We start from the raw sequence: 17445 nt of genomic DNA on the forward strand, positions 1-17445 counted from the left end.
CGGAGATATATATTTGTTTTTAAAGAACGAGAACTCCTTTTACTATTTCCCCTCTAAAACCACGCTGCATCATCATCATCTATCATCAATTAGTTAATAAACCGTTTTCTTTGAAATCCTTAACACTTACACAGAGGAAACGGGATTAGAATGTGCTTGTCAAGTAGCTTTTAAGAGTCAAGTTCTGCTTGTGGGGAGAAGCGTTCAATTTTCTTGTTGAACATTATTGATCTTCCCATTTAGACATATTGGAGGCGACCGTCTACTAAGACCGCAATCTAATTAAAAGAATCCTTGTTACTAATTTTAAAAGCACCAGAAATATATATTTTTATTTATAAAAGCAAGACCACTGTGGATTTTTTTAAATTGATCAAAGTACTTCAGTAAGTGACTGAATTAATTAATTTGACCTAAAATATGAGTATGCTATGGCTATGGATTACCGGATGATATAAGGATGTTGTTTTTCCCTGTTGTGATATAAGGGGTCTACATTGATGCAGACTGACATAGTCAGTGCTTGAAGGCAGTAAAAGTTATAATAAAAGTGCCAGACAGAAACTCATGAACAGTGTTGGTCACAGGAGTGCAACATTACAGAGTGAAGCCACTTTTAGGGATGCCTTAGGTTGGCGAGCCAGGAAAACACACTAACTTTTTGTTTTGTATGAATGTACAGTATATTAAATAGGCTATGGTCAACCGTAGTAAAAACTGCTATAACTGAGAGAATTCCTTCTGAAAACCACCAGGGAACCCTGCCATAACACTGTTTAGGTGTATGAATTGCTCAGAGTACTGCTTACTTTATATGGCACTAATGTTTTTTGCTCTGGCAGTGGAGGTCCATAAACATATGAAACCACAAAGGCAAGATACTGATTCCTGATTTGCTGTTTTGTCTCGGTGTATTTCCAGAGTGCCTTTGAAAGCAGAGCTGCCTTTCACAGTTCACTGTTTTCATGTCTAAACTATGCCGGCAGAATGCAGCTGAAAATATCATTCAGGCCAGAGTAAACAACATTTGTCCCTAATGTGTGTGGAGGGCCTCTTTTTTGGCTGCTCTTGAATTCTACCTTTTCCCTATGGAGCTTCAGCATGGTTGTTGCAACATATTCCAGCCACTGATATGTGGTCTCTGTACTTGATCTCATTCGAATGTACATTGTTGCATATCTCCTCTCCTTCCCACATTTCAGAGGAGGGGTTGGTTGGGGGGGGGGAGGGTCCTGCTGTTGACATTTTTCTCCCTTCATGACTCCTACAATGCCTGCCAAGTGAGGCTTCACTTACACATCTGAGGAAGTGGGTTTTAGTCCGTCAAAGTTTATGCTACAACAAAATCTTGTTAGGTGTCACCTGTTTGTTTGTTTGTTTATCGGTTACCCATCTTGGGGCGGTTTACACAGTCTAAAAGGCTCAATAAAACAATAGTACATGGGATAAAATATGATTAAAATATATAAATCACAATTCATCACTGTTGCATCAATTTTGGAGATTAAACATATTTATTTTTATTTATTTTTATTTTTAAATTTGTTACCAGCAAGCTGTCTCATGGCGGAATACACAGCAAACCAGTACAATAAAACCCCAGTAAAATCCTCATTAAAGCCCAACAATTACAAAAAATACAGCAACAATAACAATATGGCAGCAAAAAATAAAAGATATATGCCCTCCCTAAACAGAGGGGCTACTAACCAGGGTAGCAAGGGAGTACAACATTGGCCACATCAATGATGGTACCAACATGGCAGTGTGTCTTTTCTGGGGGGGGGGGGGGGGTTGATGTCTCTAGCACTGGCCTCATCCATAGACCTGGCGGAAGAACTCCATATTTCAGACCCTGCAGAAAGCTCTCCCAGGGCCCACAACTCTTCCGGGAGCTTATTCCACCAGGTAGGGGCCAGGACCAAAAAGGCCCTGGCCTTGGTCGAGGCCAGGTGAGCTTCCCTGAGGCTGGGAACAATGAGCAAGTTGGTACCAGCAGAGCCCTGCAGGGAGCATAGGGTGACAAGTGTTCTCTCAGATATGTGGGTCCCAAACTGCGGAGGGCCTTAAAGGTCAAAAACAAAACTTTGAAACTTGGGGGGAGGGGGTTAGAAGGCAGGGGGGGGGGCAGGAGGGCGGCCTGATATTGCTGTAGGTGTTATCTATCTTGCTGGCCTCAACTATATTACTGTATTTTTTCTGTTATTCTCATCTGGAATTCCTGGTAACGTTGAAGGTGCTGAAAAAAATATTGTGATTTTGGGACTGAGTGTAAAAATGGAAATTGATTTTTTTAATATCGAATCCATCAGCCCATTCCAAGGAATAACTAGGGTGACACACAGTATATGGAAAATGTTTCCATAAATACAACAAATTTAAAAATGAACAGTACCTTCCACTGAAACCCTGACCTCCAAAACCTCTTGCTTCCAGTTTCTCAGCACTGCCTATATATTTTGAGTTTTTTCCCGCTGTGATATAGACTCAGAAATTCTGCTCCATCTTATTTTTCCAACTCTTTTTTGCATAATGATATTGTTTTTAAAAGGACATACCTAAGAACATATTTAATTTTCAGTTGTTCCAGTCTGAACACAAAGTTCTTATGCATCACCATGATGTTCAGCAAATCTGGGCTGTATTACAGAAATTATCACATCACCCGATGTCTCATCGTAGAATATAAGCATCGTCAAGTAACATAAGCATGCTTCACCACAAGACTGTTGTAAATTTGGTGTAGTTGGTTAAGTCAATTGGGACAACTGAAGGGACAGAAAAAGGCAGGGATCTTGATAATGGATGAAGTCTACCTATCATATAGTTCCCCTTTCTTTGTTCATGTCAGAATTGAAATGCACAGAGATTACCATAACTTCAGTTGAAGCAGAAATCTGTTCTATAATACATACCAGTGAACTGCATGTGAAGGGCTCACCATTGATATGACAGCTTCTATGTGTACAGAGGGAACAAAACCCTCATGTGAAAACCCGTGTGCATAATATCCACAGTTAAAGAATTGAAACAAAAACATGCCCATGAAACTAGAAGCATCAGAGAAATCAGCATCTTAGCCATGCCTAGGGCTTAAATCATAATTTTGGATGTTAATGGAAAGTTACACCACAAACCTGAAGCTTTGTTACTGTATAACTTCATTTTTATTTAGTGTTTGTGGCATTAGTCTATTAACCAAAAGGCTTTACTGTATGTAAAAGGGGGGGGGGCAGAGCTAGCACATACTTGGTTCCTTGGAGAATATGACTTATTTAGAATTATAGAACCATAGAGTTGGAAGGGGCCATACAGGCCAGATAAGTCTCTTTCCAGCTGCTGCTTGAAGGCTGTCAGTGAGGGGGAGCTCACCACGTCCTCAGGCAGCCCATTGTAATGCTGAACTACTCTGACTGTCAAAAACTTAATCCTTATATCTAGCTGGTATTGTTCTGCACATAGTTTAAAGCCATAACTGCAGGTCCTAACCTCTGCTGCCAACAGGAACCTTTCCCTGCCCTCCTCTAAGTGACCACCTTTCAGATACTTAAAAGACAGCAATCAGGTCCCCCTTTCAACCTTCTCTTCTCCAATCTCCAAGCTGAAAAATAATTTTTAAAATTTATTTTTGAGATTTCTAACCCACCCCTCTCCAAAATTAGCCTCAGGGCTGTATAACAGTATAAATATACAGTTTGAACTACATAATTTTACTTGACCAGGGGAGGAGGGGGGAGATAGAACAAAAAATCTTATCTAGAAATCCTTGTGTGTAAAAATATGTCAGCCCTCTGTCTCCATTTCCTCTTCCAGCTTGGTGACGTAATGGTTGACATTGCAAGCAACATCATGCTGGCTGAAGAGCGCATCTTGTGGATGGCACAGAGAGAAGCGAAAGCTTGTACTCGAATTGTACAGTGCTTGCAGAGGATCGCTACCTACCGGCTGGCAAACGGTGCTCAGGTTTACTCAACGGTAGGCAACTGCAGGTTGTGTTGTTACTGGTTTATTATTCAGCGTTGCTTTGTTTTAGTCACAGTAGTTTTCATTAAAAAAAAAAAAGAACATCAATTTTGGCATTCACGTTTTTGAATTTTGGAAACAAAATGTTCTGATCAGTCACTGCAGCAATTCAGTAAGAGAGTTTGATGGTGCCAGTAGTGGCTTCTTCATGGCACTTTGTTTTGGTTTTTTTTTTAATAAGATTTTTATTTTTATTTTCCAGGATTAAAGATAATGAAATACATGCAATCTACATTGTTAGTACAGAAAAAAGAAAGGTTATGCTCTTCATTTAATACATTTAGTTCCCCGTTTCAATCCCCTTTTGTATTATTTTCTTAAATAGTTCAGGTAAGGGCCCCATTGTTCTTGAAAGGCCTCTTCTGTTCTTCCGTTGACTATCAGTGTCAGTTTAGCCATCTTGGCAAAATCAGCTAATTTATTCAGCCAGTCTTCTATCGAGGGTAGTTCTTGCGTTTTCCATTTCTTGGCCAATTCTAGTCTTGCTGCCGTCGTCGCATAAAAGAATAAACTTTGTGTGTGGGTTGGGAGGCACTGCGGACTTCATCGCACTTTGTTGAGCTGGTTTGGGTGGGGTTTTTTTTTGTTTTGTTTCTACAGTATTCTCCAAATATCGCAGTGGAAGCCTATGTCATCAAAGGCTCCAGCTTCACCGGGATGACTTGCACCGTCTTCCAGAAGGTGGCTACAGCAGACCGGACAGGACTGCCAGATTATGGACGGCGAGACTTGGATGGAAATCTAGATAAGCAGCTGGGCTTTAAGTGCAACGTCTCCAATACATTGTCAAGCCTGGCACTTAAGGTTAGACACGTGCCAGGAAGCGGGGGGCGGGATGTGTGTGCGTCATTAGGTTATACCTTCACCTGGATCAAGTTTTAAAGCACCACCTACCAAAGTGTTTCATAGAGCTGAAATAGAGGTGTTCTGTGAATGGGCATCCTGTGCTAAAACAAATCAACCCCCTCCCCCCGATTTTTGAAAGGGACCCTTCCTGTGGCTGGAACCCTTCCTGTGGCATGCTGATGCTCCATTCCCTGGGTGAGATCCCTCACAGTCATTCCATCAAAGATGCTATTACATCACAGGGTAGATGTGGGAGTAAAATGGTAGATAAGAGGACTGTGCCGCTTGGAGGAAAAGCAGGATTGAAATGTGCTAGCTAATACTTATAATAGTAGTACATCTATACTATCCAACTTTACAGTTTGTTATCTTTGTGCCTTTTCTTCGAGGTTTCACTTGGTTCCCCCCCCCACACACACACACACTTTATCATGCAAGGGTGTCCAGCAAGCCGCATTACTTGAGCGGAGATTCAAGGATGGGCCTCCGAGGTTCAGCCTGAGAAGCTCTCTGCTGTATGACACTGGCTCTTAAGCAGTACAAACTGTGAGCTGGGCACTGCATGTGCAGTCAGACATGCTTGTCCCATAGCAGTGTTCATGGAATAAAAAGAGTGTATGAAAATTTGCTTATAATGTATGCTTCCCCTATATCAGCCTGCTGGTAATTCCTGGCTACAAGGATGTCCGCCATCCTGGCCCTGACGTGATGGAATGAATTGTCAGCTGAAATCCGGACCGTGACGGAGCTGTCAAGTTCCACAGGGCCTGTAAAACCCACTCTTCCATCAGGCTTATGGCTGAGACCATAGCTAAAGTGAAATTATACAGGCCGCCCTCCTTCTCCTTGCATCTCCTCACCCCTCATTTTATACTTTATATTGACCTCAATCAGGATAGCAGGCAGAGGGTGTTCAGGCAGGTGAGGGGACTGGGCTTTTAAATTATGTTTTTTTTTTAATTTAAAATTACCGTATTTGCTGGCGTATAAGACGACTGGGCGTATAAGACGACCCCCCAACATTTCCACTCAAAATATAGAGTTTGTTACATTACATTACAGTACTATGGGCCACTATGGGCAGCTATGTCTATCCCAACTGAAGTGCACCCGGCGTATAGGACGACCCCCCCCCCCCACTTGGAGGCATGTTTTTCAGGGGGGGAAAGTAGTCTTATACGCCAGCAAAAACTGTATTTAAAATTCAGTCATACATATGAAATACATAGATTCATAACAAAAGGTTTTATGATGATGATTTACGATTGCGTTTTACTGTTGTAAAATGCCCTGAGCCCTCTAGTGGGGAGGGGGTAGTATAAAAATTAAATAAATAAGTAAATGCAAGACAGTGTTCTGTTGGAGGGGAAGATTCTTTCTCCCCCTCCCCAATAAGCTTATGTAACAACTTTTAAAATATCTTTTTAGGATTTTAACAAATCAGTTTAGAAATACATTGTATTGAGTACTCTGGAAGCCATAGCTGTGATCTGTAAATGGGCCAATCAGTAAAGATCTTCTTTCACGAGGATTATTGGCAGGTATTTCTAGAAATGTGGTTTACATGAGAAATCTTTTCATATCCTCAGGGAAAGTTCCATGTCAACGTTGTACAGACCCCGACATGTGTGTGTGTATCTATCTGTATATCTATATCTGTCCATTCCTACTCAGAGAAAGGATATTCAAAGCAGAAGGTTGGAAGGAGCAGCTTCTCAAACCACAAATGGTGCCTAAGCAGCACACTCTTTTCATTTTGTATTAACTCTTAACCATTTTATCGCAGAACACTGTCATGGAGGCCTCAATACAGTTGCCGCCTGCTCTGTTTTCACAAAAGCGCAAAAGGGAAATCAGGCCAGCCGACGATACTATCTACAAGCTGCAACTTATCGCCTTCCGCAATGGGAAACTCTTCCCGGTCACAGGGAATTCATCCGCTTTAGCCGATGACAGAAAGCGCCGCACTGTGGTCACCCCCGTTATCCTCACCAAAATAGGTTTGTTTCTTGCAAATTCAATGCTTTCTAAGAACATCAGCCTCTGCGTCTTTAATCCTGAAATCATTGCTTTTTAAAACAAATCCTGGATATGTATGCAGTGATCTTTCTTTTTTTTTTAACTATCAAACAAGATGGCTTCAGCCCTCCCCATCGACACCTTCCTATTAATGTGACATTGCGGCGCATTGCGCATGGTGCAGACGCAGTTGCGGCTCAGTGGGACTTCGATTTGCTCAACGGCCAAGGAGGATGGAAATCAGATGGATGCCACATTCTCTCTTCAGATGAAAACGTCACTACCATACAGTGCGCCTCGCTCAGCAACTATGCTGTCTTGATGGTATGTGAGCTGGTAACGTTTTGTGCAATTTTCTGTGTTGAATTTTATAGATGTGGGAGAGCGCGGAATCAAACCTGGCTCGCCAGATTAGCAGTGTGCGCTCCAAGATTTCAGTCTAACTGGCCAATTTGATTCTAATTGCCATGGAGGAAACGATAGGTGCCAAAATGACATACCGGTGCAGGGGGAGGGGGGGACGCCTGTAATAACCATCCACTGGCTGGGCCAGAGGGCAGACAAAGAGCCAAGTACAAACTGATGGTCGTATCCTTGAGGGAATCAAGTTGGCGTAACACAGGGCTGTTTGCCGACTTGATTCTTCACTGCATTTAGGGTGTAGCATAGCTAGCCATTGAGATGTCACCTGCCCTTTGGGGAGGGGAAGGGACTAATTTCACCTTTGTTAAGTAAATAAGCCCTTTAGGTGGAGTACTGGAGCAGTTTGCTTATTGTCGTGCTGTGATAAATAACTAGCTGGAGCCCTATTTGAATTGCCCTGCAATATGCAGGCTGAAAGAGCCTCTTGTGGCGCAGAGTGGTAAGGCAGCCGTCTGAAAGCTTTGCCCATGAGGCTGGGAGTTCAATCCCAGCAGCCGGCTCAAGGTTGACTCAGCCTTCCATCCTTCCGAGGTGGATAAAATGAGTACCCAGCTTGCTGGGGGGGGGGGGGTAAATGGTAATGACTGGGGAAGGCACTGGCAAACCACCCCGTATTGAGTCTGCCATGAAAACGCTGGAGGGCATCACCCCAAGGGTCAGACATGATTCGGTGCTTGCACAGGGGATACCTTTACCTTTTACCTTTATGCGGGCTGACTTACAGATGTCTGCTAGCATAGCCCAGGGCATACTTCTGTTTCAGTCCAGGCTTGTCAGTACCTGCCCTCCTGCCAGCCTGTAGCTAGAAAGAATTGCCTCAAGAATAGGAAGACGGGGCAGTTATTGGGAATGTGAAAGGTTCCCCTTCTCCTTTCCTTTTTCTTGGAGGCAGTGATACACCAAAGTTGACTTCCAGAGCTGTAAATGGGCCAATCAGTAAAGAATCTCACAGGCTTTAGTTCAGGGATAGTCAAACTGCGGCCCTCCAGATGTCCATGGACTACAATTCCCAGGAGCCCCCTGCCAGCATTCGCTGGCAGGGGGCTCCTGGGAATTGTAGTCCATGGACATCTGGAGGGCCGCAGTTTGACTACCCCTGCTTTAGTTAGTTTAGAGCACAGAACTTTAGTTGAATTATTTCCAAAGTTGTTCTGAACCTTAATATATCTGAATCACTAAGCAGCTTAGTCATTGAGAAAGTATTACTGTAACAAATAACTTAAAATACTTTTAATTAGTTCAGAAGGACTTGGGTTCGTTATTAAAGGACTATCATTGTCGTTTACTTTCTATTGCCTTTTTGAATATCAGTAGCAGGTGTTCTTAATTTTTGTTGCTAGTACATTTTTTTTTCTTTTTAAAATGTATTAAAATGTGATGCTGCAGCCTGTGAAGTCTTTATGTGGAAAAGATTGAAGTAAAAATTATTTTTTTTTTGAGTTCTCGGAATTAAAAGCTATTTAAAAAATGTTAATCAGTGTAATCCTGGAACTTGAACATTCTTATTCTCCGTTTTGACAATTATACCTAATCCTTCTGTAGAAAAAAAAAAGTTTGCGTTATTTTAAAATAAAAAACGTTAGCGGAGTTGAGTTTACATTTAAAGAAGTGAAATATAACTCTGCCATCTGGTGGAGCAAACAAATATTATGCCATCTCCCCCCCCCCCCCAAGTTCTTTGAGATTACTAGATTGTAACCATTGAGTTCATCATGTTAATTTTGGGAGACGGTGACTAGTCATCCTTCAGCATTTGACAGTTGCCTTGGGCTGGTGGCACCATAACAAGCTTAATTATTCTCAAGAGTCAGTGGCTAGGACCATTTTCCCTTCCCAGGAAGCTGGGACAGGGATGCCACCTTCAAATGGGATCTCCCAGAATTATAACTCCAATCTACAGAGCTCAGTTCCCTTGAACTCAATGGGTGCTTTGGAGCGTAGACCCTAAGACATTGTATCCCACTGAGGTCCTTGTCCTCCCCAGTCCCCATCCCCAAAGCTCCAGGAGTCTCTCCAGCTGGATCTGATAACCTTAACCCCCTCACTGGTGTGAGAGGTTCAAAGAGCCTTATTCAGTTGCTAAACTGAGACTCACAGTTCTGTCCCAGTCTTATGTTATTTTTTAAGCTGTCTTTGGGGGTGCTACATCAAGTAGGCGGCACGGATAGGCCTAATGCTGCATCTCATTTTGTCATTGGTTAGGATTTGACAAGGACAGACTTGTATACTCAGTCCGCTGGCCTCCTGCATCCGGTGACCTATTCCTCGGCTGTGATTCTCCTGATGTGCCTCTTGGTGATCAAAGTTAGCTACATATACCATCACAGGTATCAATAGCTTACGTAACCTCAATTTAGACGTATATCAGATTCACAAAATGTTTAGTTGAATTCAGGGGTCTTTTTTGCATGGACTGGCAACTCTGAAGCAGAAGTAGAAAGAGTAGAAGAGTCAGATCAAGGTATCCACTGCCTATATAATGCCTGGCTTTCCAGAGCACGAAAATCAAATTCTGCCATATATATGAGATTATCCAAGGACCTTAAAAGCAATTATTCTGGATTCAGGTGGTGAATTGTATCAACTTCAGTATAGAGCAGTGGTCCCCAACCTGCGGGCTGCGGCCCGGTGCTGGGCCACAAAGGCCTTGGCGCCGGGCCGCAAAGGCCTTGGCGCCGGGCCGCCGCTCCCTCTTCCCACCCCCCCCCGAAGCGAGAAGCTCGCCAAATCGGCCGGCAAAGTGGCCGATTAGCTCGCGGCCCGGCAAGCTTCTTGTTTCGGGAGGGGGGAGAAGAGAAGCTTGCCGAGCCGCAAGCTAATCGGCCGCTTTGCCGGCCGATTTGCTGGCGGCCCGGAGGGGCCGGGAGAGGGAGCCGTGGCCGCCGGCATGCCAGTGGTGCAAACGCGCATGCGCTCGCGGCAACCGGAAGGTTGCGGACCACTGGTATAGAGAATGACTCCTTCCCTAATGATCATCAGGACGAGTTTACCTTCTTGCCGGGAGATGTGACAGATTATATAATGGTCTCTGACAGTCTAGGACAGAACCTTGACTCATTTGAGGGTTCCACTTATCATGGTAGCAATCACTTACCCCTGAAAAAGACTACAGAGATTCCATAGTTTAATCCTCAAATTGAGGACTTACCATAGAGGGGTAAGAGAAATTGAGAGGAGGCCTAACACAGAGCAGGAATCCTACCATCTGCCAAGCATTATGGATTGCAAGACTCTATTACTGAATTCCTCCAAAAGATCCATATTTAAAAAACAGTCCAGACAATTCTAACTGTAGCTAGTGTTGCTACCTCCATATGAAACAATAATGGCAATGAGACCACTCCAAGAAGAAGAAGAGTTCGTTCTTCTGTGCCGTTATGAAATAGATAACCTGACACCTCACAATTGTGGACCACTTTCTGCTACAAAATAAAACACAAACTTAAACAGCCCCAGTGGTCTTCATATCCCTATGATTTGGGCTGTCATCAAACTGGCATGGTGTATGTTAGCGGGACAACTTCTTGGCAGCTACACACGTTTCTCTGTCACGGATTAAATCGGGGGTCGTCAACCCCTGGTCTGTGTCCCGGTACCGGGCCGCGAAGGCGTCGGTAGCGGGCCGCCAGCAGCCACACCTGCCTCTCTCCCTCCACAGTGAGAAGCTCACCAGGCCACGAGAGAAGTGGCCGTCAAAGCGGCCGCTTCACTCGCGGCCCGGCTAGCTTCTTGTTGCTAGAGGGGGGGAAGAGGCAGGCGCGGCCACCAGCACGCTGACCAACACAAATGCGCTTGCACGGATCTGCCGTGCATGTGCGTTAGCGCCCCTGGTGGTGAAAAATAGGTTTCCACCACCAGGGGGTGCTAACGCACATGCGCAGCACCCAGGCCGCCAGCTCTTCCTCACCCCCGGAGGCGGTCCTCAACCTTCAAAACATTGGGGACCGCTAAACATACAAGCTTCCGATTCCATCCCTGATGCTACAGTTCTGATAATATAGCCCAGCGGTTTTCAAACTGCATTCCAGGAAACTGGGGGCATTCCTTGGAAACCAATCAGGGCTCTTTGTGCGAGTTCAGTAATGGTGGCTAATTGTTCACAAAGGCCATTTACCCACCTCTGCTGAGCTTCCTTTGCAGTGTGCAGGTGAGTGCTGGATGTCTTCTGTGATACACTCTCAATTCATGTGTGATGACAGTAAGGCCATACTGACTAAGATGGTATGCCATACAAATTGAGTATGTACTCTGTGATATACCCTAAGATCACCTGTGGTGTACAAAGTCTCCTTGGGAGGAATTCCTCAGCAGATAGATTTATGCAGAAAGATTTCTTAGAGGTACAGATGGTGAGAAGCGCTGATGTAGCACTCGAGTCTTATCTTAAAGGGCCTTTTTCGTGCCCTCTGCCGAGTCTTTTTGGCTGACCGACCGACATAGGGAATATTTAGTATTTATGTCAGCTTTATTTTGAAAGACCCCTGGGGGTGCGAGGCAATGGGGGTAGATGGATCAAGTTGAAACTGATGTTTTTGTGTCATGTGGGCAACTGTATGAAATGCTGCCATGTCTTTGTTTGACAGTGTCATCAGGATCAGCCTGAAAAGTTGGCACATGCTAGTCAACCTCTGCTTTCACATTTTCCTGACGTGTGCAATGTACATTGGAGGCATAACACAGAGCAGGAATCCTACCATCTGCCAAGCAGTAAGTGGAGTGTTGTTTGGGGAGGAAGGTGCTAAAAAGTATAATAAGGGCTCTGTATGTGTGTGTGCACACGCTGTACAAAAACATTACTTTGGGGCAGTTACCTATTTTCCCCTTCCAGAAAGGTACTAAACAGCAACCAGAAACACTGCTCTTCACCTGCTTAGTTGAGATATCCAGCTGTTTTGGAGAGAGACCTACAGATTTCCTTCCGTTAGGCAGCTTTTTCCATAAAATCTCTTTGCTGAGGAAGTCCAGCACCTCAGAGAATTGGGGGTGAGACAGCCGGGGGGGGGGGGGATTTACTATTGCACACCAGTCCAGATAAAGCCATGGTTGTAGGTCTGTTGCAACTGAAGCTTCATCCAAGAACACATCAAGTATCCTTCTGTAGGTATACAGGAAAAAATAAGTGGCTGTTATGATAAACTTCTCCATTGTTACTTAGCACTTCACTGAAAGTGTGTGAAGGGACCACAAGGTTTCAGGAGGCACAACCTGGAGACAACTGTGGCTCTCCAGATGTTCATGGACTATAGTTCCCATGAGCCTCTGCAGGAAGAGCCACCTTTGCTCGAGACCATCTCCAGACTAAAAGCATATTCTTCAGCATTCAATTTAACTGCCTTCCTTAATTTTTCACAGTGATTTGTACAAAATAGATGAGTTCAGCCTTGTTTTTTGGAAATATGACTCTCCTACCAAAAACGTCTGTAGGCTTGGCTGCACTCTTAACCCCGCCCTGGGAAAAGTTGTTGGAGGATTCTTTGAAGCCAGTCAAGGAAGAGTTTCAACACCCCTTCCCCTTCCAAAGTGTAGAGTTCATCCCACAAAGGAGTCCTTTTCCAGCCCTGTTTCCAAGCATTTAAAGGCGAGCTGTGTGCTACACAATTACATGTAAACAAAAGAGGTTTTAAAGGGGACCTACAGGAAACATGCACTCTTTACAATTGACATGGGTTGCAGATAGTTTTAACTCCAATGTTTATACCTGAGTACAAATTGTTGCATGAGATACTGCTTTTCCTGTAGATGGACGAAAGTTTGGAAGGCAGTGAGTTCCCCATCAGTTCACACTGATTTGTCCAGAATGTATACATCCAGGGGTTTCTGCTTTATGCATTTTACATATTGGAGTCTGTTTGCTTAAAAGTGTGTGTGTGTGAGTGTGTGCGTGAATGCATTTGAGCAGTTAATGTAGACTTACTTACGCCCCACATAGGAACTATTAACCAGAAATTTTATGGATCTGTTATATACTATCCAAACGAGTTGTCAGGGAATCCTAAATGTTTGCAAGTGAAAAAAATTACTATTATGTGTGGCTTTTGTGGGGGTTTTTTCCTATTAAATGTTTATAATTGCCTTCACATCTCTTCTCCAGGTTGGCATAATTCTGCACTACTCCACACTGGCCACATTATTGTGGACAGGAGTCACTTCTAGGAACATTTATAAGCAAGTCACAAGAAAGGCGAAAAGATGCCAAGATCCTGATGAGCCGCCACCTCCTCCCAGACCAATGCTCAGGTGAGATATATTTTCTTCGTCTTCTTCTTTACTTGACTGAACTTGAAACTCAGTAAGTTGTAAGTGAGATGCCTGCACCAAACCGATAAATAGAGAAATGTTTAAAGTCTTTGCACGGAGTCCTGTCTTTAATTAGCATGGGCTTCCAGTGATGAGTCTGAAGTTGAGATCAGTCAGAATAAGCCATCCTTTCCAGTTTCAGGCATGTGCCTTTTTTGGCCCAACCCGCTGCCAAGGAACTCAGGCCGACTACAATGGTTTTCCTCTCCCTCCACTTCAACTTCAGAACAATGCTGCGAGGTAGATTGGGCTAAAGAGCAGCTTGAGCAAGGTCACCTTTCATGACCGACCAGGGATTAGGACCCCAGTCTCCCCAGTCTTAGTCTGTTCCTCTCACTAGTGCACCGCAGTGGCTCTCAAGCCTTCTTCTGTTCAGTAGAGGGGAATCCCTTGGGAGACCAGTGAAGCAAAACGCATCCTTCAGAATCAATAAAACACCACTTTTTGTGTGACGTCTCCACACTCCGCAACAGATCTAGCCTCACAAGAAAAATTCCTCCAGCATTTGCCTTTTCTCACACACCTTCTAGCTGCCTGCTTCGACTTACGGCTTCCTGCAGCACTCCTTGAGTCACTCCGTTTCTTGACATGAGCAAATCTGTATGTATTCTGGGGTTCTCCTGAATATCGGTAGGCATCCCTGTCTGCTTGCTTTCAGGTAGTCACTGTCTCCAGCAGTCTGTCCAGTCGATATGTTTGTCTGTTGCATTGCCCCTGTTCTACCTGCATGTAGTAAAGGATGTGTCTTTCTGATCCTTGGGGATCAGAATTAAGGCTTTTCTCCCAAGAACAAGAGAGCTGCAGTCTGCTTATCACATTGGAATACTCCTTGATTAGGCAAAAATTCTGTCAAGGGCACACTTCCGCTTCCATCTCAGAGTTCTTTACATCAGTGGTCCCCAACCTTTTTATCACCGGGGACCACTCAACGCTTGACAATTTTACTGAGGCCCGGGGGGGGGGTTACTCCTCTACTCTCAACCACTGCCCTAGCGCTCTCTGATCGCTATGGTAATGTTTAAACATCCCTTCAAAATAAGATACAGACACGCCACAATGAACATAAGGAACATTTTATTTTCATGGAAATTTTAACTCATGACAATGACAAATCAATGGGAACCCTGAGCTTGTTTCTCTGCAACGAGATAGTCCCATCTGGGAGTGATGGGAGACAATGACACCCGAAGTGTGTTGTAAAGGGCCGGGGGAGATGAAGTAAAGGGCCGGGGGGGGGGGGGAGGCGTCCTTCGTGGCCCACCTCCAATTAGTCGACAGACCACATGTGGTCCGCGGCCCACAGGTTGGGGATCGCTACTCTGCATGGTCAGCTTCTTAATACCAGTTAGAGCACTTCAGCACAGAGCAAGTCAGACGAAGAGTAATGTTGGCCCGAGGGGTTTCCAAACTGCTTTGGAACTGGAAAAGCAAATTTTCCAGCAGCAATCATGAATATTTCTGAAAATGGAAAATCGTAGCAAGCAATACTTTGAAGATGAGTCAGTAGTATGATTCAGTGACTAAAAGGACAAATGGGATTTTGGGCTGTATTAATAGTGTCCAGATTGCGCAAGGTGATGGTGCCGCTTTTCTCTGGTTAGACCTCACTTAGAATACTGTGTTCAGTTTTGGACACTACAATTGAAGAAGGATGTAGACAAACTGGAGCGAGTCCAGAGCAGGGTAATGAAAATGGTGAGGGGTTTGGAGACCAAGATGTATGAGGAAAGATTGAGGGAGCTTGGTCTGTGTAGCTTGGAAAGAAGACAACTGATACGATAGCCATCTTCAAGTGCTTTAAGGACTGTCACAAAGAGGATGGAGCAGAGTCGTTTTTTGTTGCCCCAGGGGTTCGGACCAGAACCAGTGGGATGATATTAATTTAAAAGAAAATTCGGCTAAACATCTGGAAGAAGCTCCTGACAGAGCAGTTCCTCAGTGGAACAGGTTTTCTTGGGAGGTGATGGGTTCTCCTTTGGAAGTTTTTAAGCAGAGGCTAGATAGTAATCTGACACAAATGCTGATTTTGTGAACTTAGGCAGATTGTGAGTGGGGGGGGGCAGAAGGAATTGTGTCAGAGCATAGCTTTTGGTGGCCCTTTCTTGCATGTACAGGGAAATTCTGATCGCCCCTTTGGGGTCAGAAGGCACATTTCCAAGGTTTATACTTGAAGTGCTCAAGCACTATCCCATTATGTATGGGGGAGGATCAGCCTCCAGAGTATAAGTGGACGGTGTGTCAAATTAGGATCTGGAAGACCCAAGTTCGCATTCTCACCACAAAGTAAGCTTGGGCCAGTCATTCTCTTTCAGCTTTGCCTGCCATCACTGGGAGGTATTTATAGTGTCCCTGAATTCCTTGGAGCAAAGCGGGGATAAAACATAGAAATTGAGATTATATGTCCAAAATGCTTGTCCTAGACCAGGGAAGACCAAACTGTGGCTCAAACGGCCTAATTAGAGTTCTTTTTCTAGCCCCAATTAATCACATTAGGAGAAAACCCTTTTAAAATATTTTTACTGCAGAAGAAATATAGACACGGAAGTACCCAAATCTGCACAGAGAACAATAGGATTACATTGTGCTAAATACCCTTTCCTTGAAGGCTGGGAAAGACGATCCCCTTTGCAGCCTTCAGATTTCCTGTGGATTCCCATTTGGTTTATTACAGGAATCGACGGTTCAGCTTTATTATTCCAGCTATAATATAAACTTTGCTTCTGTGAGAGAGCTTATCAAAAACTACATTCCATAGAGGAACAGGTCATTTTTTTTCCTGCCTGGTAAGAACTTGAACCAGAAGATACCAGTATGCAGAACTATAGTCAAGTTCTAATAACTGTACGATCAATCATTTACCACCATGCCATCACCAATGTCTATGGACCACAATTGCTATGAGCGCCTGCCAGTATTCTGGCTAGGGCTTACGGCAATTTTAGTCCATGGACATCTAGAGAGCCTCAGTTTGGCCAGCCCTGACCTAGACCAACATGCTCAGATGTGCATAAAGGTAAAGGTATCCCCTGTGCAAGCACCGAGTCATGTCTGACCCTTGGGGTGACGCCCTCTAGCATTTTCATGGCAGACTCAATGTGGAGTGGCTTGCCAGTGCCTTCCCCAGTCATTACCGTTTACCCCCCAGCAAGCTGGGCACTCATTTTACCAACCTCAGAAGGATGGAAGGGTGAGTCAACCTTGAGCCGGCTGCTGGGATTGAACTCCCAGCCTTATGGGCAGAGCTTTCAGACTGCATGTCTGCTGCCTTACCACTCTGCGCCACAAGAGGCTCTTAGAGGTGCATATGTTAGCAAGTATTCTCTGCGAGTTGAACTGAAGAGGGAATCAGATGTTAACAAGAAGAAAATCAACTCATTTGTGCTTTTGTGTCAGCACAAAGTTTGCTGGCTTGGTTACTAGTTCGTCGACACCTGGTTCTGGTCTGGGGGTTTTGTTTATTCCGTTTTTGCCTTTGTTTTGTTTTTCACCTTGCTACAATACTTTAAGCTTAATGCATGGGACAAATATTGTAGCGAACTAAGCAGAAGTTGTATGCATTTCTCCTCCAGATAATTTTTTCTTCAGGCTTTACACAACAGCTGTAACATTTTATGCAACATGATCTTCCTGGTATAGCAGTCCCTGCCTCAGAGGAAGACAGTGTGTGTCATGTGCTTCAGTGTAAATTTCTACATTGGCACAAGCACACCCACTAGGAAACTATGTACACGATATATTACGTCTTTTTTAAGAGAAGCAAAGATGAAAGGGGATGAAAGAGATGCAGAGGCCCAAAAGTGCATAACCCTTGCTCGAAAATATCTCCTCCCCCAACCC

The 17445-nt window shown here is 44.2% G+C and overlaps 1 protein-coding gene across 1 annotated transcript in view; it reads left to right on the forward strand.

Moving 5' to 3' along the window:
* Positions 1-17445, forward strand: part of ADGRA3 (adhesion G protein-coupled receptor A3) — a 59081-nt gene that overhangs the window by 32468 nt on the left and 9168 nt on the right. Inside the window, exons 11-17 of the mRNA XM_077301548.1 lie at positions 3814-3975; positions 4624-4827; positions 6656-6869; positions 7004-7212; positions 9514-9638; positions 11895-12018; positions 13403-13548. Coding sequence (XP_077157663.1) covers positions 3814-3975; positions 4624-4827; positions 6656-6869; positions 7004-7212; positions 9514-9638; positions 11895-12018; positions 13403-13548 — 1184 coding nt within the window. The remainder of the gene's footprint in view (positions 1-3813; positions 3976-4623; positions 4828-6655; positions 6870-7003; positions 7213-9513; positions 9639-11894; positions 12019-13402; positions 13549-17445) is intronic.

Source organism: Paroedura picta, chromosome 10 (genome assembly GCF_049243985.1).
Source record: "Paroedura picta isolate Pp20150507F chromosome 10, Ppicta_v3.0, whole genome shotgun sequence".
Classification (NCBI taxonomy): Eukaryota; Metazoa; Chordata; class Lepidosauria; order Squamata; family Gekkonidae; genus Paroedura; species Paroedura picta.